At 37.6% G+C, this 25,311-nt stretch overlaps 1 protein-coding gene across 1 annotated transcript in view; it reads left to right on the top strand.

Annotated features, from left to right (window-relative positions):
- The first annotated feature begins 290 nt into the window (after positions 1-290).
- The window catches only part of KCNH7 (potassium voltage-gated channel, subfamily H (eag-related), member 7), a 649,673-nt gene continuing 624,652 nt past the window's right edge, over positions 291-25,311 (top strand). The window contains exons 1-2 of the mRNA XM_006867030.1: positions 291-366; positions 2,059-2,289. Coding sequence (XP_006867092.1) covers positions 291-366; positions 2,059-2,289 — 307 coding nt within the window. The remainder of the gene's footprint in view (positions 367-2,058; positions 2,290-25,311) is intronic.

Genomic DNA, 25,311 nt, shown 5'->3' with positions numbered 1-25,311 from the left:
GGAGCTAAGTGATTGAATTCCTCCCCACCCCCTTTCTCCCCACCCCCAAACTCTCTCACCCGCCGCAGTCCGGTGCAAGGCCCCCTCCGGAAGGTGAGGGGAATGGATTGGACTCCGGTGGGGAAAGCGGGTGTCTAGAAGTGGTGCTAATGGGAAGAGATTTCTTGGTTCAAAAGAGGATGCTCTGCCACAAAGAGCGGCTCGCGCGCTGGCCTGGGCTCTAGCCGAGGAGAGATCCCGGGAGAACTCCGGAGCTCGGGGGGAGCGCTCCTCGGAAGACCGGGGTCAACATGCCTGTTCGCAGGGGGCATGTGGCACCACAAAACACATTTTTGGGGACCATCATACGGAAATTTGAAGGGCAAAGTAAGTTTATTTCTTCTCTTCCCTCTCCCTCGCTTTCTGCTCTGATAGTGCACTTGGCGTCCGCCGCTTACAAGCGGTGGAAACCAGCAACTCCAGGCTCTGTCAAGTTAGACACTGTGTAACCGAACCAGGAGGTTCTAATGGTAGCTGGAGTGCTCTCCCTCTGATATTAATTTTGATTTACATTTTAGATTATGGTCTCCACTATAGCAGGCAATTCGATCCCTCCTCTCTCACTGCTCTATTATCTGTCTTGTTACTTAATTCCTTACTATTTTACTACCTTAAAGGGAACGTGCTAGGATAACACTGGTTTGCATTTTGAGGTTGTTTTATTGTGGACTTTTTCAAAGTCAGGAGCAGGGCAAAGCATACTGCTGGAACAAGAGAATGTAAAGTGCAGCAGCGATGAAAATGGCTATGTAAACTCTATTTTACCTTGACAAAATTGCAGGGCTGTGGCATGGCTGGGAAGCTTGCTGGCTCTTATTTTACAGAAACTAAAGTTTACATTAAATCAATGCAAATACATCCTAAGCAGGATAATTTAGAAAAACAGTAGCTCGACAGTGCTAGTTCCCAAACAAACAGCTCATTAGTCAAAATATTTATTTTTGTCCTTTTATTATCCTCTTAAATTTTTCATCTAGAAAATTAGGAATTAAAGTGTATTAGATAAATGCCACCAAGACTAAATGCAGAGAAATTTAATGTTCTCATGTGAAATTAATGATCATTGTTATAAAAATATATTAGTTTGAAATCCTATATTGCTAATTTGTATTTAATCTTTTTTTCCCAAACTACACTAACATATGTTTAGCTGAATGTTTTGCAGTAGTTTGGTTTTATATCATATAATGTAGAAAGTATTTAATTATGTGAGGATATACAAAATAAACTTATATATTCTGCTTCACATTTTATCTGCCAATTGTAAATATAATTTGTAATAAAAATTCATAAGCCTTATGCATTACAATTTCTACCACTATATGAAAATTCAAGGTTTGCACAAAGTAAAAAAAAAAGGGGGGGGGTTTAACATGATATTTACTGTATGGTATAAATATTTTTATCTTCTAGAAAGTATATATTATGAAATGTTGAGCCTTTACATTATCAAACTGTTAATAAACTTGAAATCATGTCATTGCTAGAGCTAAGGTTTTTTGTTTTGTTTTGTTTTTAGCATGATGTGTGTGGTATGCCTTAGAAGGATAGAGAAAAGCTAAAGCTAAGAATAATAGCTACTTTGAGAAAGTTGTGTTCTAACAACCAAGGTTGAAGTGAGTTATCTGACAGCTACAGAATGTTTCACTGTTTTGGCTTTGAAAATATTTACCTTACAATTCAATGGCATTATGGAACTATCAAAGAACCAGCTATTTCTCCTGAGTGTGCATTAGAACACATGGGGGGAGAGGGTAGAGTGTGAGAGTCAAACAATTTGGGAAATTATGTTCTCATAATTTGGAAAGTGATCCTTCAAGACTTTTTGCTAAAATTAGTTAAGATCATTAATTTCAAGGTTTATTCCCCACTTTTTTTTTTCTTTTAAAGTTCAGGGTAGTTAGCAATTTGGGGAAACATCTGCATTTGAAACCCACTATCCTGTAACAAAATTTCCACTGTTTATGAGAATCTTGCAGAAGCTTTTTAAAAGGATTTTCCACTATTTTATTATTACAGATAAAAAATTCATTATTGCAAATGCCAGAGTGCAGAACTGTGCCATCATCTACTGCAACGATGGATTCTGCGAGATGACCGGTTTCTCCAGGCCAGATGTCATGCAGAAGCCTTGCACCTGTGACTTTCTCCATGGGCCTGAGACCAAGAGGCATGATATTGCCCAAATTGCCCAAGCATTGCTCGGATCAGAGGAGAGAAAAGTGGAGGTTACCTACTATCACAAAAACGGTAATGTTCACCCATCTAGGACTCCTCATATTAGGTTCTATTGAAGGGAAATTTTGACAACTGATTGCTGAAAGTTCCTATATGGTGATGCCTCAACTATGTAAATAGTGGATGTATGATTTGTTTAAAGTATTGTAGGATCCATGAGTGGACCAGTGGAAAATATTTCTTCTTTAAAGAAGGGTACTCTATATTTGAACTCTTACAAAGTGCAATAACCCAGTGTTACTGGGTACAAAAATGTCACAAATTATTCTTACCTTTTCCCCCTCTAAGAAATAACATAAAGACTAATAGTTTACTGCTTGCTTTGATATGTGTTTGCTAGGAGAGAAATGCCAAGAGTTGCTTGAATTTTAAAATATTCTATGAAGAAAGTCTTATTGAAAGCTGTTTATTTGTAACTAGAACAATTACGGTTATATCATAAATGTTTCTTGGATACTCTGCTTTATTTGATAGACAATGCCTCTTGTTTCTTTTCCTGATTTTTATGCAAGATTAAGGATGACATATAGAGAGAGGCTCTTGAAATTGATCCAATAACTTTATGTATGTTCAAATAATAGGTTGCTTATACATTCAAGATTTGTCCTAAAATGAGAAATGGAGAAAAGGAACCATAGAATTATTAGTATTTACTTTTACAGCTCAAACAAAACTAGAATTTCATATTTTAAGGTCAGGCCACAAGCTTAATGACACTATTGCTTCTTTCAAACTTGTAAGAGCATAAGTACTGTAAAAGATTAAAAAAAACACACTTTTAATGGACACAAGTGCAGTAAATATACTATATGCAAAAATCTTATATATATGAAATATCTAGATGCAGGTTCCCCTGCTGTTTGAAAGTTCACTTGTAGCCCACTTCACTTATATGAAAGACTTAACATTAGTACCTGTTTTTGCTAACCAAAAGAAATCCAAGAAGGATTTTCATTTTTATGAAAAAAGGTGACAAGTGAAATTAGTGTCTAGCATTTGCTTTTCAGGGAACATTAAAGAGGCAGCGCTTATCCTCAGCGCTGGTGTTTTCCCAGTTCCTTCCCTAGTAGCTACACTCAACATCTCAGGACCTAGTTACCATAGCTTTGAACTGTATCTGTAAACACTATTATGTTAATGTTATTTTAGGTGTTATGTATTATTATTTGGTATGATTTGGTAGGCTAGTTTTTGGGTCTGGGAATACTCCAAAATTTTTCTCATGTAAGTTAATGGTAATTTTGCCTTCTCTTTACGCCATTTTGATTTACAAAAGGTTTCGGAGTAATGCTATAACTTTTGGATATAGTGAGGGAAACTATATAGAGGGGGAAACTGTATTTGTAGAAATATTCTCAAAGGTGTACACTTAATGACATTTGAAAATTTAGGGCTGAAAATATCTGTTTTGTTCTTCTTGATTGACAGAAATTAGTGAGAAAGTTGGTCATCTGTCCAGATTCTGAAAGCTCTTAGGGTTATTATAAATATGTGATGTGCTATAGCTTAGACCATATAATAACTCTTCATTTGCTAAGCTACAGAGGGAAAAAAATCTAGCAGGGAAAAAGTTTGAGTCTTCCTCCTATTTTCTAATAATTCAGTGTTTCATGACCTAGAATTATGAGGGGCTTCAAAACGGATCACAAAAAAATAAAATTTAAAGGTAATAGAATGTTTCCATGAACTTTTTGAAGCTCCCCCCATAATTAACTGATTTTCCTTAAAATCAACTGAAGTATGTATGTGCAACAAAGTATTATTGGAAACAAGCATATCTGTGCAACTTTATATTAATCTGGAATACAAACAGTTATATGATCATGAAACAGCATAGAGAATTGCTTTTAAAGTTGTTTTCAATGTTTTTTTTCAACTTTCAATCAGTAGTGTTGGCATACTAGAAATAGAGTAATTGGTCCATTGTCTTGAAAACATTTGTTGGACTGAAGCTCTCATAAGCAAATACAACTCATCTCTTTTGTGTCTTCGATGCCAACAGCCAGAACTTTGGAAATCATTTGAATGTCTGAGTTATTTTTTTCCCATCTGAATATTTAGCATGATGTTGGTACAGCCTGTATCATGGTTACTGCAGGGAATGTTGGTACATGATTGGTCATTATTTTTGGGCAGGCCATTTCAGAATTTTTTTTTTTTTTTCAACTTACATAATTGAAATAGAAAATGATCCTGGACTCACCAAATCAAATGTTGTTGTTGTTGTTAAGTGCCGTCGAGTCGGTTCCGACCCATAGCGACCCTGTACAGGGTTTCCGAGGGTGTAAATCTTTACGGGAGTAGAAAGCCTCATCTTTCTCCCGCGGAGCGACTGGTAGTTTCGAACCGCTGACCTTAAGGTTCGCAGCCCGATTCGTAACCACTACGCTACCAGAGCTCCTTTAGATGTAACTATATTTCTCAGACAGTGTTTTCATATGGAAGTTGGGTTTGTCACACTGTGGAAGTAATTAATGGTAGTGATTTGAGAGCTGGTTAACTTGTATACTGCGAGTATGTAGAATTATCTCAAAGCACATAAAAAAGAAATGCAATGTGAAATCACAAGCATGAGTGTAAAGAAATCTGTAGTGAAGATGTTAGTGGATTGACAATGTAAATTTTCCTATCTGAGTGATTTTCTTGGTTATACAAATTAAATTTTCCCTATTTTCAGACAAGACATTCTTATTTTCAAGTTTGTTGAGATATGGAAATATACTCATTTGGCAACAATTATTTCTGTTGGCCTCATTTTCAGATGTGATTTAGTCAACAAGGACTTGGATACCTTCAGAGTTAATGACAATCTCTGTTTACTTAGTTTTGATGTATATGGGAAATGAGGTGATGGAATAAGTTTTTTTACAATGCAAAAGAGTAATTTGAATGACTTTTTTTAGATTATGAAGATACAATCTTGCTTATTTGCTTTGAATGTAATCATTGTGTGCTTTTGCAACGTGTACAGCCTCGGAAACCCTGTACAGGGTCGCTATGAGTCGGAACCGACTCCACGACACATAACAACAACAACAACAACAGGTCCCTTGAATAGTCTCTTCAGAGAATGGTGGTTTTATTCCTGTGTTGTTGTTGTTGAATGTTGTAGAGTGGGTTCCGACTCATAGTGACCCTGTATAGGGTTCCCGAGGAGCAGCTGGTGAGTTTAAACTGCCGATACTACGATTCAAACAATCTGGCGGGCCAGTGCTTACCCTATGGAGCCACAAAGTGCGAAGTTAGTTCTGACTCATAGCGACACTGTATAGGTTTTCCCTGAACAGACTCATGGGGTTGAACCACTGACTTTTGATTGGCAGTCCAGTGCTTATTCTGCAGTGCCACAACAGGATTCCAACAGCAAAATCAGCCAGAGCTTGTGAAGGTCAAATGCTTTCAAAATCTTGCCTATTGAAGACCTTCTAACCAGCTCTGGCCAGAGTCCTGGTGTGGCGCTGTGGGTTAATGCACCAGACTGCAAGGTCGGCAGTTCAAGCTCACCAGCTGCTCTTTGGAAACCCTATACAGGGTCACTATGGGTCAGAACCGGCTCAGTGGACAGGTGGCAGCAGCGATGGACGCAAGCGTGGCAACAATAGTGAGGCTGGCCCAGGATCAGGCAGTGTTTCGTTCTACTGTGCATAGGTTTGCTAAGAGTCGGTAACGACTCGATGGCACCTAACAACAACCGCTCTACAAGGAGCTCTGGTAGCTAAGTGGTTGCTAGTCGGCCGCTAACCTCAAGGTCATCAGCAGTTCGAAAGGACCAGCGGTTCCGCGGGAGAAAGATGAGGCTTTCTGCTCCTTTAAAGATTTACAGCCTCGGAAACCCTTTGCAGGGGTCACTATGAGTAGGAATCGACTCCACGGCACACCACCACCAGCCTCTCTACGGAGTCCTGATGTGGCGTTGTGGGTTAATGTGCTGGACTGCAAAGTCGGTTTGAAATGCAATGTAGGTGGTTCAAGCTCACCAGCTATTCCTCAGAAACCCTATACGGGTTGCTGTGGGTGGGAACCCACTCAACAGCACTTAACAGCAACAACAACCTCTTTATAGAGTCCTGGTGTGGCATTGTAGGATAAACGTTGTTTCACTCCTTGGAAACCCTATACAGGGTCACTCTGAGTTGAAATTGACTCGATGACACTTAACAACAGCAACAAAAACCTCTCTATATTTATAAACGCAGGAAGAGAAAACCAATCATGCAAATTTCCATTGACTTGTTTCTCAAGTTTCCCTTAATTCTGAGTTATTGAGGTCATTTGCTCCTAGGAGGTTTTTAGTTTCTTAAGTGAATACAGCAAATGTTTCCTTTATTTATATTTTATTTAGCATTTCACAGGAATATGAGAAATGATATAATTAGCACAATGAGCAAGTTAAAAAAGTTGAGATAATTCTGTTTCCATTTTTTCCCATTCAGTGATACTGGAATAACAAAAGTATAGACAAGACATTATTCTCAAAACTTGTTTTTCAGTGGGACTCAGGTTTTGTAAGCACTTTAAATCCACGATCTATGCAATGTGTTCACACTGATGCAGTGCACAGTGAGCTGCATGAGCACTATTGTGATTCGTCGCTTCTTACCATGCCCCTGTTATGTGATTTTACTAGGTACAATTGTTGTTTATCAGAATGCCAATTTCTAAAACCAATTTATCTGCAGTAGGCATATTTGACAGCTCTTGTGTAGAGGATTCCATTCTACATTTAAAATCATTATTGCATAAATCATTCTTGGCAACTGTGTACTATTACTTGAGGTAATAAAGTTGTAAATCTTTAGCATAAAGCTCTAATTATACAAAACTATAATTTTACTGGGGCTTTATATAAGATGTTTTTGTTAAATGCCGTCGAGTCAATTCCCACCCATAGCGACCCTGTACAGGGTTTCCGAAGAGCAGCTGGAGAGCTTGAACCGCCGACCTTGCAGTACAAATGGCTTTGCAGTCTGGCACAATAACCCACAGCTCCAATAATGTGGTTCCTGTTTAGTCGTAGTGATTGGGAAACAGGAAGCACTTCAATTCTTAACTAGCTCATAGTTTGGGAGTTGATGTCAAAAGGAAAAGGAAAAGAGTGACAGGACAATCCCTAATTTACTGTTGATCTGGTTCGGGTGTATCATGGAATAGAGCCAGCTAGTCAAAAATGCTAACACACATATTTTCATTGGTGCTTTTGACCTTAAATTATCAAGCAACTCTAAACATTCAGAATATGAAAGTAGAATTCTCCAAGAAAAGTAAAGATTCTTTACTCAGTAAGGAAGTATAATTTTAATGCATTCATTTTATTTTATCTTTTAACATTTTTGAAATTGCAGCTTGACTGAAAGTTTATAGGGCCTATTAACTTTCCATTCAATCATTTATCTATACACATTTTATTTTGTGACAGAAGTCAGGTTGTTTTTATATTTTGCAGTTGTTCCTTAAGACACAATCCAATGGCAGTTTTGCTATTAAATCAGAAAGGCACAGTGCTACTTTTGCTATCATTGTGCTGCTTAAAGAATTGAAGGATGAAAAGGACCAAGGAGTCTTTTTTGATCTAGGCAGGGGACCAATCATACTAGGATTAGTACAATATCCCAGAGGTAGTGTTTGATTCAGCTGAACTCAGAAGACGTCTTTGTTTGACAACACTGAATCTAGTATCTCAGAGTTATTAGGAAAGACCTCTTGGCAAGTGCTGTTTGCCACATGTAAAAGCAAATGGCACCTATCAAGTGCCATTTCCCTGTAAGGTAATGCATTAGGCCCTAGAGGAATAGGGGAAAGATGCAAAGGAGAATATTTGTGTTACAGAGTATCTAATGTTTTTATCTTCTAAGCTTCAAGATGTTCTCAGGAAATTGTTATTTAAAGAAAAAGAACCATATAAACTATAAAATTAATTTATATAATGGAAACCTTTTGAATTTAAGATCCATTGCCACTCATTGTCTATTTCCCATCCCTGAAATGAATTTTTTTGTGTATACATTCTGCCATCTTTTGCCCTGTATATTTAATATTGACTTAATGAAAAAAAAAAATTAGTTACATTTAAAATTTTAATAGTTTGAAACAAATCATATGATAAGAGCTTTATTTAAGTGATGTATAAAATATTTAATCCCCTAATTCCTGTATTGAGTACAGAGGCTTTGAAGGACAAGTGCTGGACTTCCAACCATAAAGTCAGTGGTTCGAGACCATTAGCCACTCTTTGGGGAAAAAATGAGTCTTTCAACTCTCACAAAGAGTTACAGCCTCAGAAATCCTATGTTGTTGTTAAGTGCCGTCGAGTCGGTTTCGACCCATAGCGACCCTGAACAGGGTTTCCGAGGCTGTAAATCTTTATGGGAGCAGATCGCCTCATCTTTCTCCCGTGGAGCAGCTGGTAGTTTCGAACTGCGGACCTTGCGGTTCGCAGCCCGATTCGTAACCACTACGCTACCAGAGCTCCTTCAGAAATCCTATACAGGATTACTATTAGTTGGAACTGACTTGACTGCACTTAATAATAACAATAATAATTCCTGGATGATTATTAGATACAACATTTGATTTGTACACACTTAAAATATGTTTCTGGAATATATTTTATGTGTGTGTAATTCAAGCAATGAGCAATATTTTTAGAGCATATCTTACCTAGAATTTCCTCTTTGTGTTCATTTTAACTTTATACATTTAAATATCATATTCAAGAGGACATTGTAACAGTGTTGTTGCTGTTGTTAAGTGCTATTGAGTCGGTATTGACACATAGTGACTCTGTATGGGGTTTCCAAGGGGCAGCTGGTGGATTTGAACTGCCAATCTGGTGTTTAACAGTCCAGTCCTGATCCTACAGCACAACATCAGCAGTCCATTGTAATAATGTTCTTCTTGTTGTTGTTCTGTGCTGTCAGGTTGGTTCCGAACCACAGCGACCCTGTATAGGGTTTCCATGGAGCAGCTGGTTAGTTTGAACTGCCGACCTTGCAGTTTAAATGGCTTTGCAGTCTGGCGCATTAACCAAAATTCCTTGATAATTTTATGTTGTTAAGTGCTGTCCAGTCAGTTCCCACCCGTAGCAACCCTGTATAGGGTTTCTGAAGAACAGCTGGTGAGTTTGAACTGCCGACCTTGTGCTTCAAACCAATCTTTCTGTCAAGTGTTATTCCTACAGTACCACACCAGGACTTCTATATACCTAACCCTTATTGTAGGTTATGGGCTCTGGCTATTATATAAAATCGAAATTTGATCAATTATACCTGATGATAAAATAATTCTCAAGTTACACTCCTGCTCACATCTTGAAATTTTAATTTAGCACTCCCTTGACTGAAACCAAAATGTCCTGAAACTGTGGGTGATCTCTGTGCATCAGTCCCTTTTCACCACCTGCCATTAACATAGCTTTAAGTATCCTTGGTGCTAAAAGGAACCCAAGCTGCCTGCCAGCTTGAGAGATAACCACTCAGTTATTTTCACATTCAAAGGGCTTAAGAACAGGGTCAGTTTAGGGCTACAGAATAGACTAGGCATCAGTGGGAGAAACTTGCTTCTACTTGATTCTTTTTTCTGTTATAAATAGTCACTGAATCACTTGCTGGCAGCCAGCCAGTGATGAGGGCTGGCAGTCAGCCAGCAAGGAGTGTCCTAGGATAGTTGAGCCATAGGAAAGTAGCAGTTGGAGTGTGAGGCACTGAGGCATCATCATTCATCTGGCCATCTAAACTGGACACCTCAGTGTGATTTTTCTGTTTTGTTGTTGCTGTTTTTCTTCCCTCTGCTATGGAGTTGTAACCAGATCCTTTCAATCTTTATAACTGAAGTATCTTCCAATGCTGTGCTCATTTCTGCATCCCACTGGTTGAACCTTTTTCTTATCCTTCTCCTTGAGTCTTAAAGTCTCCAGTTCCCCTTCCTCTGTAATCAGTTTTTCATAGTGCCATTCAGAGAGCTATTCCTGAAGCACAAATCACACACATTGAGACTTACTTGCAGGCAAGCAGCACCTTAGGTGAACTTCATGTATTAAATCATGTGATACAACAATCTCATGAGGCGTATATATTCTCACAATCTCTGTGTTATGAGACTAACACTGAGGTCCAAGGAATTGAGTAATTTGCCAAATTTGTCCAGTTAAGTCATGGAGCCTGAGTCCTTAACAACCTGGCCACACTGCTGCTCAGTGCACCTTATGCCATATGTTGTCTTTAAAACCTTTCTGACCTTGTTAAAACTCTAAATATAAAATTCTAGAATCCTTATCAAGATGCTTTGTATATTTCAATTTGGATATGTTTAGAGGATCCAGGCTTGCTTCCCAGATCTAATACTTAGCTAGGTGAACTTGGCCAAGTTTACCTTCTTGACGCCTCAGGGTTTTTTCTTGATAAACATTTAGAAAATATTATCTACCCATTAGCTGCTGAGATGGTTGAATGCATTGCGATACAATAAAGTATATAACATTTTAGGCATGGTTTCTTGTTGTAAGATGTGCTCAATAAATACTAATTAATTGACTATCTTATTGATTACATTTCTCTTATAGATCCAATGTTCCAATCACATTTGACATCATAGAGCTTTCAGATTGAACACACACCTTTATGCCACTAAGACTTTACTCATCCTTCAAAAGTGTTTATCTGTAAAAAGTCCACAGTCTCCTTGATTATGTTTCCCACACCTCAACTTCTTATACTAAAGAAACTCTCATCTTCCTTCCAGAGACAGATAAAAATAGTTTTCTGTAAAGCCTATCCTGAAGTCCCCACTGAATGCTCTAGAACGTTGATTTAGCCTTTCTCTGTGTCCTCATAACATTTTTTTTTCTTGACTACAGTGTGAGGCTCTCTGCTCCCGTAAAGATTTACAGCCTTGAAAACCCTGTTCAGAGTCGCTATGGGTCGGAACCGACCTTGACAGAACTTAACAACAACAACAGCAGTGTACTAAAGGAGCTCTGGTAGCATAGTGGTTACGAGTCAGGCTGCAAACCGCAAGGTCAGCAGTTAAAACTACCATCTGTTCCGAGGGAGAAAGATGAGGCTTTCTGCTCCCATAAAGATTTATAGCCTCGGAAACCCTATACAGGGTCGCTGTGAGTTGGAACCGACTCCACGGCACACAGCCACCACCACAGTGTACTACATATTATTACATAATATTGTAGTAAATTTCATCTCCTTTTTAGTTCCTTCAGAGGAAAGACCTTTGTTGTTGTTAAGTGCTGTCAAGTTAGTTTTGACACATAGGGACCTATATAGAGTTTCCAAGGTAGTGACTGGTTGATTAGAACCACTGACCTTGTGGTTAACAGTTCAGTGCTTATCCTACAGCTCCATACCAGAGCTCCTTCAGAGGAAAGATCATATATAATTAATTTCTGTGTCCAGAAGTTGTGAAAACTATCTGGTACCAGTGGGTGCTAGAAATGAAGAAACTAGAAACAGATAATGATCAGGGAGTCATGGAGAAAATAAGTTATAGAGAAAGTGTAATGTTTTTATTTTTCTTATTTTCCATGCTGAAAAGCAATCCTACCCTTAATTTTTTTTTTAATGTTTTATTGTGAATTATATGATAGTTTACCTGGGAGAACATTAGTTTTACATTCATTCTATCGTATATCGTTTCATTGCCATGGTTAAAATCCCCTCCATGCATCATCAACCAACCAAAGGGTATACCCTGCAAGCCTGCCCCCTACACTACCCCCCTCCCCCCCCCCCCGAGTCTTCAGCACACAGTCTCTCTCCCTCTCTGGATCTAAAGTCTCCAGCTGCTCCATCGCTCCACGTCATCATCTCTGCCTCCATCTCAGGCATCACTGCTTCTCTGGGTAGGGTCCCGCTCTTGGCTCTTCTCCATTGATGGTCCTAGGGACCTCCGCTTCTAGACTGGAAGTTAATCGCTCCCTTCCTTGCTATAAAATGTCTACCTTTACATTTCCAACCCTCATAATCAGTTCTGATAACAATTATTCACTATTCTATCACAAGAGACCCATCTGCATTTCATTTCATCAGCTACACCTAGACAGATTGGATAGTACTCACTGGAGATTCTGCCTTCCTCCATGACCCCTGGCTCTAGGTTCCCTCTTGAAAGCTTGTAAGCCAGTCACTTCTTGCTTTTGTAGCTCCACCCCCCCACCCCCAAATATTGGGTAGCCAATATCCAAGTTGCCCATTCCTGTCTACTCTGTATGTGGAGGGGGTGGGAATGATTCTTGCTGTCCTACCCTTAATTTTTTTATGGCACTGTAGGTTAAGCACTGGATTACTAACCAGAAGGTCAGCAGTTCAAACCGTCCAGCCATTTCTCGGAAACCCTACATAGGGTTACTGTGAGAAGGAACCAATCTTATGGCGCTAGCAACAACAACACTTAATTTTATATATGACCATTTGCTTCTTTTTTTTAATAAGCTAAGGCATTAAAAATAATCTTAATGAGTTAACTTTACAAGTAACTATGAAACTCTTTTGTATAAAGGTAGAGAGATTATTTATGGCACAGGACTAGGGAGTTTTTCATTCTATGGCACATAGGATCAATATGAACCAGCACCAACTCGATAACAATAACAAAGAGAGTGTACTAACCAGTTCCCTAGGCACCAAATATCACTCACATACCACCCCACCAAAATGACTCTCACTAGTGTCTCCAAACATCTTTAATCAAATCCACTCTGCTGATCATTTCTTAGTTGATTTCATTGCTGTATTTGACAGTTACTCAACTGCTTACGTAAATTCTCTCCAGTATTGGTATTTTTAATCTAGTGAAATTTGGTGCTTTCAGATAGGCATTGGACTGGGAACCACCAGGTTGGTGGTTCAAACCTGCCAGCTGATCCTTGGAAACCCTGTACAGGGTCACTATGAGTCAGAACCGACTCTCTGGCACTTAATAACAACAATCCTTCTTTCATCAGTGTTTTCCTCAAAAATTCTTAATTGACAATGAAGGTTGATCTCAGAGCTACACAATTATTGAGAGAGTAAAATTTGGAACAATAAAATTTGCTTTTATCTACTTATTCACTCATTGATTTATCATCCTTGTCAAGTTAATGTTTTCTCTATACACCTTGCTCTTTGCATTTAGCAATGTTATTGAATTGCTATTGTTGTTGTTATTGTTGTTACATGTCAGCAAGTTGGCTTCCACTCATAGTGACCCTGTTGTATAGGATTTTTGAGAAGAAGCTGCTAAGTTGAACTGCTGACCTTGAGGCTAGCATTACTGTGCTTATCCTACAGCACTTCACCAGGAAAATATGCACTATTGCTGAACAATTTCAGAACGTTAAATTGCCCTTTTTCACAGATGAATTACTGGAAAATCAAGTATCTTTCTCTTTTCCTCTTTATGTGGTATCGGTCATAAAATAGAAGTATGTTTCCTTTGGATAGCTCCTATGCAGAAGCAGCCCTGTACTGTTTGCTCAGTTACAGTAGTTCTGTTTGTGTACACACATGTCCTTTTCTTGGCTCCCATTAGTTTGTGGAATGTCTCACATTACTTTTTATTTCGTAAAAAGGTTAAAATAGCCTTAGCTGATACTTGGTGGGCCGGAATCTGGGGTCGGATTGAACAAGGACTGTGGGTGTGTGTTTGCCCTTAGTTAGCTCAGTTTACAAAATGATATTAAACTAGACTGTCCTCAGCAAGGCAGTAGGCTCCCAGAGTCACACTGCTTTTGTTTACCTGCCTTTTTCTTCCAGGATGGGCAGTCAGAAGACATTGTGCAGGGAGACTCTCACCATTGCTGGTTGTATTTCCATCCTTTTCCTTCTGTACATTTCTTAAGAACATTGAGTGTACTGTATTGTTGCTGTTATGTTTTGCTTGTTTTTAGTTTGGATAGAAAGTCATTAACTCTTGCACATGATTTGGGATATTGATTATGAGAAACATATTAAAACCAGGTGAGCTCAAGACAGCTCAAGATGTCTGCTTCTTTTATAGAAATTATGGACTTCTATACTCAAAGCACCATTCTAAGTTTAGTTTTTAAGAGCCTGTATTAATGGGTGTGATGACAACAAAGAAAACATAAAATTACTGGTGACTTCATAAGTAATCTCTCAAATAGCAAAATTTAGGGCAAATTGCATTTATATGATTACTTTTGTGACACTGTAGGATAAGTACTGGACTGTTAACCGAATGGTTATCTGTTCAAACCTACCAGCCACTCCTCAGAAACCAAGGTTGTTCTTGCTGGTAAGGGTCATTGAGTTGATTCCCACCAACAGCAATCCTGCATAGGGTTTCGAAGGAGCAGCTGGTGAGTTTGAACTGCTGATTTTGCAGTTCAAACTGACCTTGTGGTTGAGTGTTTATTCTACATAGTAAGAATTGCTGACTAGGCAGCATTTAGCAACAAGGAAATCAGTAGATTAAGCATTGGACTGCTAACAACAAAGTCAGCTGTTTAAACCCATTAAAAGCTCTATAGGAGAAAAATGAATTTGTCTGCATCTGTAAAAGATTTACAGGAAACCAAATGGAGCAGATTTACTATGTGGTGCGGCACTGTAAACTAATAAGCAAAATCGTTTGAACAGCAAGTTCGGCAGTTCAAGCTCACCATCCGCTGCTTGGAAACCCTATACAGGTCGCTGTCGATTGGAATCAACTCGATGGCCCTTAACAATAGCAACAACAACAACTTAAGGCCACTATGAATCAGAATCAACTCAATGACAGACAAGCAAACAATTATGTGTTTCACAAAAGACCACATATTAAATTCAAAATCCTGTCGTGAATATATTTGAATATATTGATTTAAACCATATTCTAATTTAAAAAATAGAACTATATAATGCTGTATGTCATATGCATAATGTTAAATCAGTTTCTCAATCACCTTGTTCAGCTAAATTAGTTAAGATTTTTCTGATTATTGTATACAATCCTAAACATGATCTATTTTCTTTAATGATACCAATCACTTTATATATTCATTCTTGCCTTTTATATAAAATGGATGTGTCTTGAGCTTCTCTTTGATGCCTTACATGTCAACTATACTAAGCTACAACCTCTCCTGAGAATAATAGCACTAAAAGAGTTTACGGGTTTTGACTATTGATTATCATATAGCCAGAGGTAAGGGGGAATATTTTCTTGAAGCAAAGAACTAAAGTAACAACAACAACAACAACAAAAAAAAACCACCCAACAACACATAGGTAATCCACAAATCAGTCACTTAATTAAATGGTTTCTAATCCATTTGTTCTTTATCTGGTTTTGTCATAGATAGGTTTCAAAATTCCTTTTGGAATGCCTCTTCCTTGTTCTCCAAGTTTTAATTCCCATGATTGTGGTCCAGGGATTATAGCCTTCCATCCAATGTAGATCTTCTCTTTTCGGGGGTCAGAGGACACTACTAATTGAGCTCTAATTAATATCACTGAATATGACTTTATATATAAATTGCTTTATCTGAATTTCATGACATTTTGGGAAGTATATATCCCATTTTATAGACTAGTTAAATTGGGGTTCAAAGAAGATAAGTATGGGGCTAATTACTACATACCAAGTGTGGTGTTGTTAAGTGCATCCAGTTGGCTCCAACTCATAGCAACCCTTATAGGGTTTCTGAGGAGCAACTAGGGAGTTTGAATCACTGACCTTGCAGTTCAAATGATCTTGTCTTTTAGTGCTAATCCTACAGTGCCACACCAGGATTCCACAGACCAAGGTTGAGGTGGTTTAAAATCTAGATCTGTCTACCCTTGCAAATTTTACTGTATTCCCTTGAAAGGATACACTTGTTTAAACCTCACCATACCCCATCCTGGGGTCCTGGTGTAGCATCATAGGATAAGCATAGGATGTAGCATCATAGGATAACCTAAAGGTCAGTTTGAACTGCAAGATCAGCAATTCAAACTCACCAGTTGCTCTTCAAAAACCACATACAGGGTTTCTATGAGTCAAAACGACTCAAAGGCACTTAATGACAACAACATACCCCATCCTACCACATCCTCTTAATAAAAGTCTTAACTCTGGATCTTTTTTTTATTATTGTTTGACCTGTGAATCTGATAGATGTCATTCACACCAAAGAGTGAGTGAAGGAAACTCTATCCTAAACATTTTGCTTTTCAAAATTTTATGACTACTATTTTTTTTTCTTTTTAAACAGTACTGTGTTAATCAAAATAAGTGTCTATCTGACCAAATGACAGATTTCCATGGAATGAAGGTGCTGGAATGAAGATGCTTATAATCTTTGCATAATTATTAATGACACTCTCTTTGACTCTTAAAATCATTCCATTTTTGGACTATACATTATATGGCCTTTTTAGGTTTGGGGGGCATTTTGGGTTAAGGATACCTCAGTTACTATTATCTATTTCTTATCCAGGCTGCCTGGAAGTAAAATTCATACAGTAAGTACAGTTCAGTAGCAGGGAGCTTCATGTCCTGTTTCCTTCCCACAGCAGTTTTGCTTCTTGGTAAGAGTATGGGATTCAACAAAATTTACCATTGATATTTAAAAGGGAAATCAGACATTTCCTACTGTGGACAGTCTGGTTTATTTAAAACACCTCCACTTCTTATCTTGGATTAAATGTCAGATTCATTTCTTATTCTACATCTCACTATTTTATATCCATGAGCACTTCCCAGAGGCCCCCTTCCGCTTGACTCCTTCCTTTCCCACTGGGTTCCTGCTTCTTGGGATAGCTTTCAGGCCTCCTCTATACACTCTTCAGCAACACTCTTCTCCACTTGCAACCAAATTCTTATACAACTGCAATTGTCGTCTTTAGATCACTCAGAGTTACTCACTGCCTTTTCCACATTTTCTTATTCCCTCCTTATCTCTTTTAGAACACTTATGAAACCATGTGGCTGTTTGTTGTAATAATTTGTTTTTACATCTGTTTCACTCACCAAAATTTTAACTTTTTGACGGATCTTATCAAGGAATCATTGGAGTCCTGGTGTGGCGCTGTGGGTTAATGCGCCAGACTGCAAAGCCGTTTGAACTGCAAGGTCGGCGGTTCAAGCTCACCAGCTACTCCTCGGAAACCCTATACAGGGTCGCTATGGGTCGGAACCGACTCGACGGCACTTCACAACAACAATATTAAGGAATTTATTTTTAAAAATAGAAAAAAATGGAGGTAGAGCCAAAAATAGATTCCAAAGAACCTAGAAATACACCTTTATTTATATAATTGAAAATATGTGTGATATGACAGGGTACAAGAATGTCTCATTCATTCATTCATTGAACACCATTTATTGTGCTAGTTATAACAATTATAAAAAATAACTCATATGTTGTTTATTAACTGAGAAACAATAACTTGCTGCTCTGATTTGCATAGTACAAAGTAGTTTCTTTCCCCATGATGTTGTTGCTGAGTGGGTTCCAACTAATAGCGACCCTGTATAGGGTTTCCAAGGAGCAGCTGATGAGCCTGAACTACCGGCCTTGTGGTTTAAAACCTACCTTACAGTCAGGTGTAGTAAAACACAGTGACACACCAGGATTCCTTCAAACCTGTAGCACTTTCTAAAAAGGCATAATAACTAATTATCCTTTTCAGTCAGCCTGGAAGAAGAGAGATGAATGGTCTATCTAGTTAGATACTAAATTCTGACACAGTTAGGTGATTCTGACAGGGCATTCAGTGGTCAATGACAGAGAACATGTCTACTCAAGTTAGCAAGCTTTCCCTGGCTCTCCTTAGTTAAATACATACAATAAAATGCTTATAAACCTTGCACTTAGTTTGATGTTTTTTTTCTGCTATCTTCCTCCACACCCTGGAAAGAGCCTCATATTCACACTGGTTTCCCAACACATTTGTTTTTTTTTCCCAAGCCCTGAGTCACAGATTGAGTTTGTAAGGCCTGTATGGTATCAGAAGACACTTCATTAGTCTCACCCTGATGCAGGATTTCACCACCTTGGCAAGGATTTTATATCTCTAGGTTCTCTCAAAGTGATTTCACTTTACTTCACTGTAAAAAAAAAGAGAAAATAGGGAAAAAAACAACAAGAAGAAGAAGTCCTATTCTTGGAAATGAAAGTTAGCCACTATTAGTACGATGAGGTGTATTCCGTTTATACACACACACAGTTTTATAAGATCAACGTAGCAATACACACACTATACTATAGCCTATCTTCCTCACTGAAAAACTTATCCTCAGGATGATTTATGTAAATGAGTACATAATGTTTATTATATGGGCACTTCATAAATTATTTTTATATCCACAAAGCACTTATTTATGAAAACAGCATATTATCAACAGTATCCTATTTTGAATACTGTTTCCAACTTTTCACAGTTGGGTAAAACATACCAAGAATGTGTACCTTCATCTTACACATAGGTCCTGTTTTACTGTCCCTTACCATATATTTTAAGAAACTCTGGTAGTGTGGTGGTTACGAATCAGGCTGCTAACCTCAAGGTCAGCAGTTCGAAACTACCAGCCGTTCCACAGAAGAAAGATGATGCTTTCTGCTCCTGTAAAGATTTACAGCCTTGGAAACCCTATACAGGGTGCTATGAGGTGGAACCGACTGCACAGCACATAACCACCACCACCACCACCAACATATACTTCAGGGAGTGTAATGACTCTGTAGGATAAGCATGGGACTGCAAACCACAAGCCCACCAGCCACTCTGTAGAAGAAAGATGAAGCTCCAACAAAGATTTTAAAAACCTCAGAAACCATATACCGGGTCACTATGAGTCAGCGTCTACACAACAGCACTTAACAACAACAACAACAGCATATAATCCTAGAAGAAGAAGTGCTGTGTTAAAGAGCATGTGTGTCCTAGCAATCTTTAGTACCTATTGTCAAATTATACTCCAAAAAGGAATGCACTTATTTATACATCCATGTGTGTAATAACACTTTGTGTTATTATTCTCTCTAATCATTGTTGATCCAATAGTATCTTATTATTCAATTACTGAATTTAACCTAAAAGGTTTATTAGAAAAACACATGGAGATCGATTTTGGTGAAATAAATGGCACTCTGTTTTACTCTTAAAACGGTTCCGTTTTTGCCCTATATGGACACATTAAACTGGGGGATATTTTTAGTTAAAGATGCCTCAAGTGATTTATTTTCTAATTTGCAGAAAGTGCTTAGGATTGCCTAACCTAGGGAGTTCTTGGATAACCAACAGTCCTGATTAGATCTCCCCACCTCATTGAAGTATCTCTCTCAAAAATTTCTGATAGTTATATTTAAATTTCAAAAATTTGTTGGCAGTTTTTCAAGCCTTAGATTCAGAAACTAGTATCAATTATCTACTGCTATCGGTGTTGTTACGTGGCATTCAGTCAGTCCCTTCTCATAGCAACCCTATGTACAACAGAATGAAGTCAGCACTGCCTGACCCTGCACCACCCTCATAAAGGTTTTTATATCTCTTCCTATGTTAGAGCCCATTGGTGGCAGCCGCTGGGTTATCATTATTCTTGACGGTCTTCCTTTTTTTAACTGACATTGTTTAGCATCATACCTTGAACTTTTCTCCTTTTTATTTGGTGTAAGTTGGATTTTAGTGCACTTTCAATACTTCTTATAATCTATATAAATTATAATGAAATTCATGATCAGTGAAAAGGTGGGTTTTTTTCTACCCCCAGTATTTTATTTCTGAGAATATAGATATATACAGGCTCAGATGCAAAGTGATAGGCATGGATGCTAATAAATGTATAATAAATAAGCATTCTGCTACATTATGTTACACAAGCACTATGTTACGCGAGCTAAATGTACCTACACACGATAAATGTTACCAATTGCTCAAAAGTGCACAATCAAATGATGAAGAAATATGGAAGCAACAGAAACTCAATACAGTATCAGACAAACCGCTCACTTTATCTTACTATAATACCATCGTAATGACTGCAGTGGAAAAGTGTCCTCGTACTATGCGGCCTTACTTAACCAAGACATGTGGTGCTCAGGTAATCTGATCTTTCTAGCTGTGACTCAATTCTGGAGTCCTCCCTTCTGGTGTTCTTTATAATGAATGTCACTTAATGAGACTCAATACAATTTATGGATTCCCAGACTCTTGTTCTCATAATTTCCTCCCTGGATGAAGGACTACACAAAAATGGCTCTAACGAGGTATAACCTTATTGTCCTATGAGCCTGTGTCTGCTCAGTTATTCTGTGCAGTACTTGTTTCTTTGTAGTTTGTGTATCTAGAGTGAGCAGACGATGTCCTAACTACCAACATTCAATATTTCCAGTATATTAAAATACATTTAAAAACAATGTGAGTGTAGTGTGAGTTATACATTTTCTTTATCGGTAATGATGAATTTTCCTCCAGAAAATAATTCATTTAAAAGAGTTCTGTTATATTTTATTTTTTAATCTTAATGTCTTCAAAATATGAGAGACACATTGTGTTCTGTGTTCTCTGAATCTTTACCCATGAGAGTCTTTTTAAAAATAATCTTGCTTTGTGTTCAATAATAGAAAATTAATCTCAAGTATAAGACAGTAGGCAAGAGTACTTTCATAAATATTTCTTACATGGGCACTTGAAAAATCACTGGAAGTATTTTATATATATTTTTCCAGAGGAGAAGATTTGGAGAGTTTACCTAGAATATCTGGGATTAGAATTTAAAAATGAAAATACATGATGAATTATGACAAAGGCTGACCTTATAACTACTCATCTGCATGAAGGAATATTTGAAATAGACAAATAAATGAAATAACTGGCATTGCATTTTCATCCCAGCAGAAGTTATTTGTGTTAACTTCTGTTTAAGATTCCAAGACACATGAACTGGACCAGAAAAGTCCTACATGGCTGCAAGGTCTAGTCTAGGAGATTCTGACTGAGCTGTGTTCATCTGGACCTTCTTGTCCTCACACCATCAGCCTTTCACATAGTTCTCAATGAAGTGGTTTGACCCCTCCCACCTAAAAAAAAAAGAACAGATTTTGTAAAAATAATGACATCATAATATAACTTGAGCAGAGCCTCATGTTTTGGGTCTTGCTGTCTATTTCATCATTCCAAGCCTGGAATAATTACTCCTTCCCAATATCCATTCCCAGTTTAACATTAATTCAAGTGAAAAACAAGATTCTGGAATTTTGTTCTTTTTGCTGATTTTAGTTTCTTTTTTTATATTTGTGCACTGTGGTGTCTATCTTATCAATGAGTTTACAGATGAGGTTATTTAAAGCATCTGTCTATGGCAGTGTTAATGCAATTCTGTAATTGAGGATGAATTAAATATAGAGAATGATTTAAACACTTTAAGTAATATTGATAATAAATATAATTTACTGAGTACTCAGAGCCACTGTGCTTCTAAATCTACGTTATTTCTTAATTAGTCCTCACAACATCCTTTGAAGTAGGTATTATTAGTGTGCCCATTTTACAGTGAAATTTCAGGAAACTAATTTTGTATAATTTTTTTTACTTATAAAAGGGCTTCAAAAGTCATGGAAAAATGGAATTAAACGATAATGGAAGCTGTCCACAGACTTTTTGAAGCCTCCTTGTATTGGGAAATACTGAAACTCATTTCAGATGTGGTCACCCTGAACATGTCAGCAGAAGTATCATTGGCTCATCACAACATTGTTTTGATCTATCAATGAGATGGGTAACACAGTGATTATAACAATGGGGTCAAACATAGAAAGGATTGTGGGGAAGGCATACGACTGGGAAGTGTTTTGTTCTGTTTCACACAAGGTTGCAAAAGCTCAGAATCTACTCAATCACACTTAACAATAACAAAAACATCTTACAGCTATATTGCAACCAATTCCAGTGATCCTAGTCCAGAACCAGTGTCTACCAGAAGTGAAATTGCTCAAGTCTTTGAAGTGCTGTCTATATTCAGTTCACCCTTCATCTCAGAAACTGATGAGAATCAAGATTAAGTGTATTTGAAGCAAAGATGTGGAATTAATTTAAACCTATCAATTTAAAGAAAATAGATAGATTTCAATACCCAACTATTGGCACCAAAGTTAAGGTGACCATAAAGGTATTTTCCAAAACAAGATTATTTTTAAAGTGAAAGGGGAAGTTAGTAATTATGCCATGGTGATAGGAAAAATCTAGGACTATTTCAGAGAAACTGAGATATATGAACTCTAAATACAACTTCTGTCTGGAAAAATGTATCAAGTTTTTCAAAATGTATACCATTCTAGAGTATAGCTATTTTGATCACATTTATTATGCTCTCGAAACCAGTTGGTTTAAAACTGTAGTGGTTCATCCTTGCTATACCTAAATGCTTACTATGTAGAAAAAGAAATTATCTTGCAATCTGGAGAATTACTCTAAAATGTACTATGCACCTGCTGACCTCTTTGAAATAAGACTATCCATAAATACTGTTTTTAAGGTTCTTAGTAAAGGGAATTGACCCTAACCGCTTTGTGAACCACAGTGAGTCATGAAAGCAGCAAGAGACTAAACATAAAAAACATTGAGTTCGTTGCCACATGCCACTGTGTGCATGTCCAGTGCAAACCCATTCCACCCATCCCTTTCCCCTCAGTCCTTGTTGTTAGGTGCTGTCAAGTTGGTTCCGACTCATAGAGACCCTATACACAATGAGACAAAACATTGCCCAGTCCTGTGCCACCCTCATGTGTTTGAGTTCATTGCTGCTGCCACTGTGTCAGTCTGTCTTGTTGGGGATCTTCTTCTTTTTTTTCAGATCCTCCTGTTTTTCATGCAAGATGTTCTTCTCCAGGGACTGATCTCTCCTGATAATAATATCCACAGTATGAGAGATGAAGTCTCACCATTCATGCATCTAATAAACATTCATGCTGTACTTCTTCCAAGATAGATTTGCTTGTTCTTCTGGCAGTCCATGGCACTTTCAATATTCTTTGTTGACACCATAATTCAAATACATCGATTCTTCTACTGTGTTCCTTATTCATCGTCCAGCTTTCACATGCATATTTTGGCCTTTAGTCAGTTGTACTTTTGTCCTCAAACTGGGGTCTTTGTCTATGAATACTTTCAAGAGGTCTTCTACAGATTTGCCTAACACAATATATCGATTGATTTATTAACTGCTGCTTCCATGATCATTGATCGTGGATCCAAGTAAACTGAAGTTTTTGACAACTTCAAACTTTCCTCTGTTTCTGATGATGTTATTTATTGGTACAGTTGTGAGGATTTTCATTTTTTTTACACTGAGGTGCAATCCATACTGAAGGTTATAGGCCTTGATCTTCATCAGTAATTATTTCAAGTTCTCTCACACCCAGCAAGCAAGGTTGTAGCATCTTAATATCACAGATTGTTATTGAATCATCCTCCAATCCTGATGCCACATTCATCTTCACATAATCCAGCTTCTCATATATTTGTTTAGAATACATATTGGATAAGTATAGTGAAAGAATACAACTCTGGTGTGCACCTTTCCTGATTTTAAACCATTTAGTATTCTCTTGTTCTGTTCAAATTACTTCCTCCTGGTCTATGTACAGATTCCTCATGAGCACAATTAAGTGTCTGGAATACCCATGTTTCACAGTGTTATCCATAGTTTGGCATAGTCCACACAGTTGATTGCCTTTGTATAGTCAATATTGCACATAAAAAATAAAAATTTTTTAGTCTTCTTTGCTTTCAGCTAAGATCCATCTGACATCAACAGTGATATCCCTAGTTCCATGTCCTTCTCTGAGTTTGACTTGAATTTCTGGCATCTCCCTGTTACTGCATTGCTAAGAGTGTTTTAAAATTATCTTCAGCAAAATTTTACTTGCTGTGATATTAATTATATTGTTTAATGGTTTCCATGTTCTGTTGAATAACCCTTTGTTGGAATGGACAAAAATTTGGATATTTTCCTTTTGTTGGCCATATAATTGTCTTCCAAATATCTTTACATAGAGAAGTGAATGCCTCTAGTGCTACATCAGATTGTTGAAAGTTTTCCATTTATATTGCATCAATTTGTAGAACCTTATTTTTTGCAAATATCTTCAATACTACTTAGACTTCTTTCTTCAATACCATCAGTTCTTGATCATACAATACCTCTTGAAATGAGTAAACAACCAATTATTTTTGGTACAACGACTCACTGTATTCTTTCAATCTTCTTTGGTGTTTCTAGTGCCATTCAATATTTTGCCCATAGACTCCATCTATATTTTAACTTGAAACTTGGATTTTTGTTTTTCAGTTCTTTCAGCTTGAGAGAAATCCTGTGTTCTCCCCTTTTGGTTTTCTTACACCAAGTCTTTGCATATTTCATTATAGTGTTTGACTTTGCCATTTTCAGCTGCCCTTTGAAATTTTATGTTCAGCTCAATTACGTCCTCAATTCTCCTGGTGGCTTTAGCTTCTCTACACTCAAGACCAAGTTTCAGAGTCTCTTCTGACATCCACTTTGATCTTTTCTTTTTTTCCTGTTTTTTTTTAAGACCTTTTGCCTTCTTCATGTATGATGTTCTTCATGTCATCCATTGCACAACTCTTCTGGTCTTCTTTCATTAGTGTCTAATACATCAAATATGTTCTTGAGATAGTCTCTAAATTTAGGTGGAATATTGTTGTTTTTGTTAAATGCTATCAAGTTGGTTGCAACTCATAGTGACCCTTTATAGGGTTTCCAAGGAGCCACTGGTGAGTTTTGACCACTGACCTTGTGGTTCAAATGACTTCACTGTCCAATGTTTTATCCTACAGCCACTACACCAGGAGTCCAGGTAGAATGTATCAAGATCATATTTTGGCTTTTGTGGACTTGCTTTAATTTTCTTCAGCTTCAGCCTGAACTTGCTTATGAGCAATTGATGATCTGTTCCACAGTTGTCCTCTGACCTTATTTTAGCTGATTATATTGAACTTCTCTATCATTTCTTCCCAAGGAGCTCTGGTAGCGTAGTGGCTACGAATCGGGCTGCGAACCTTAAGGTCAGCGGTTCGAAACTACCAGCCGCTCCGCGGG

This window comes from Chrysochloris asiatica, unplaced genomic scaffold, assembly GCF_000296735.1.
Source record: "Chrysochloris asiatica unplaced genomic scaffold, ChrAsi1.0 scaffold00099, whole genome shotgun sequence".
Classification (NCBI taxonomy): domain Eukaryota; kingdom Metazoa; phylum Chordata; class Mammalia; order Afrosoricida; family Chrysochloridae; genus Chrysochloris; species Chrysochloris asiatica.
Note: the sequence above shows the minus strand (reverse complement) of the source record. Positions and strands in the feature narration are given on the sequence as shown.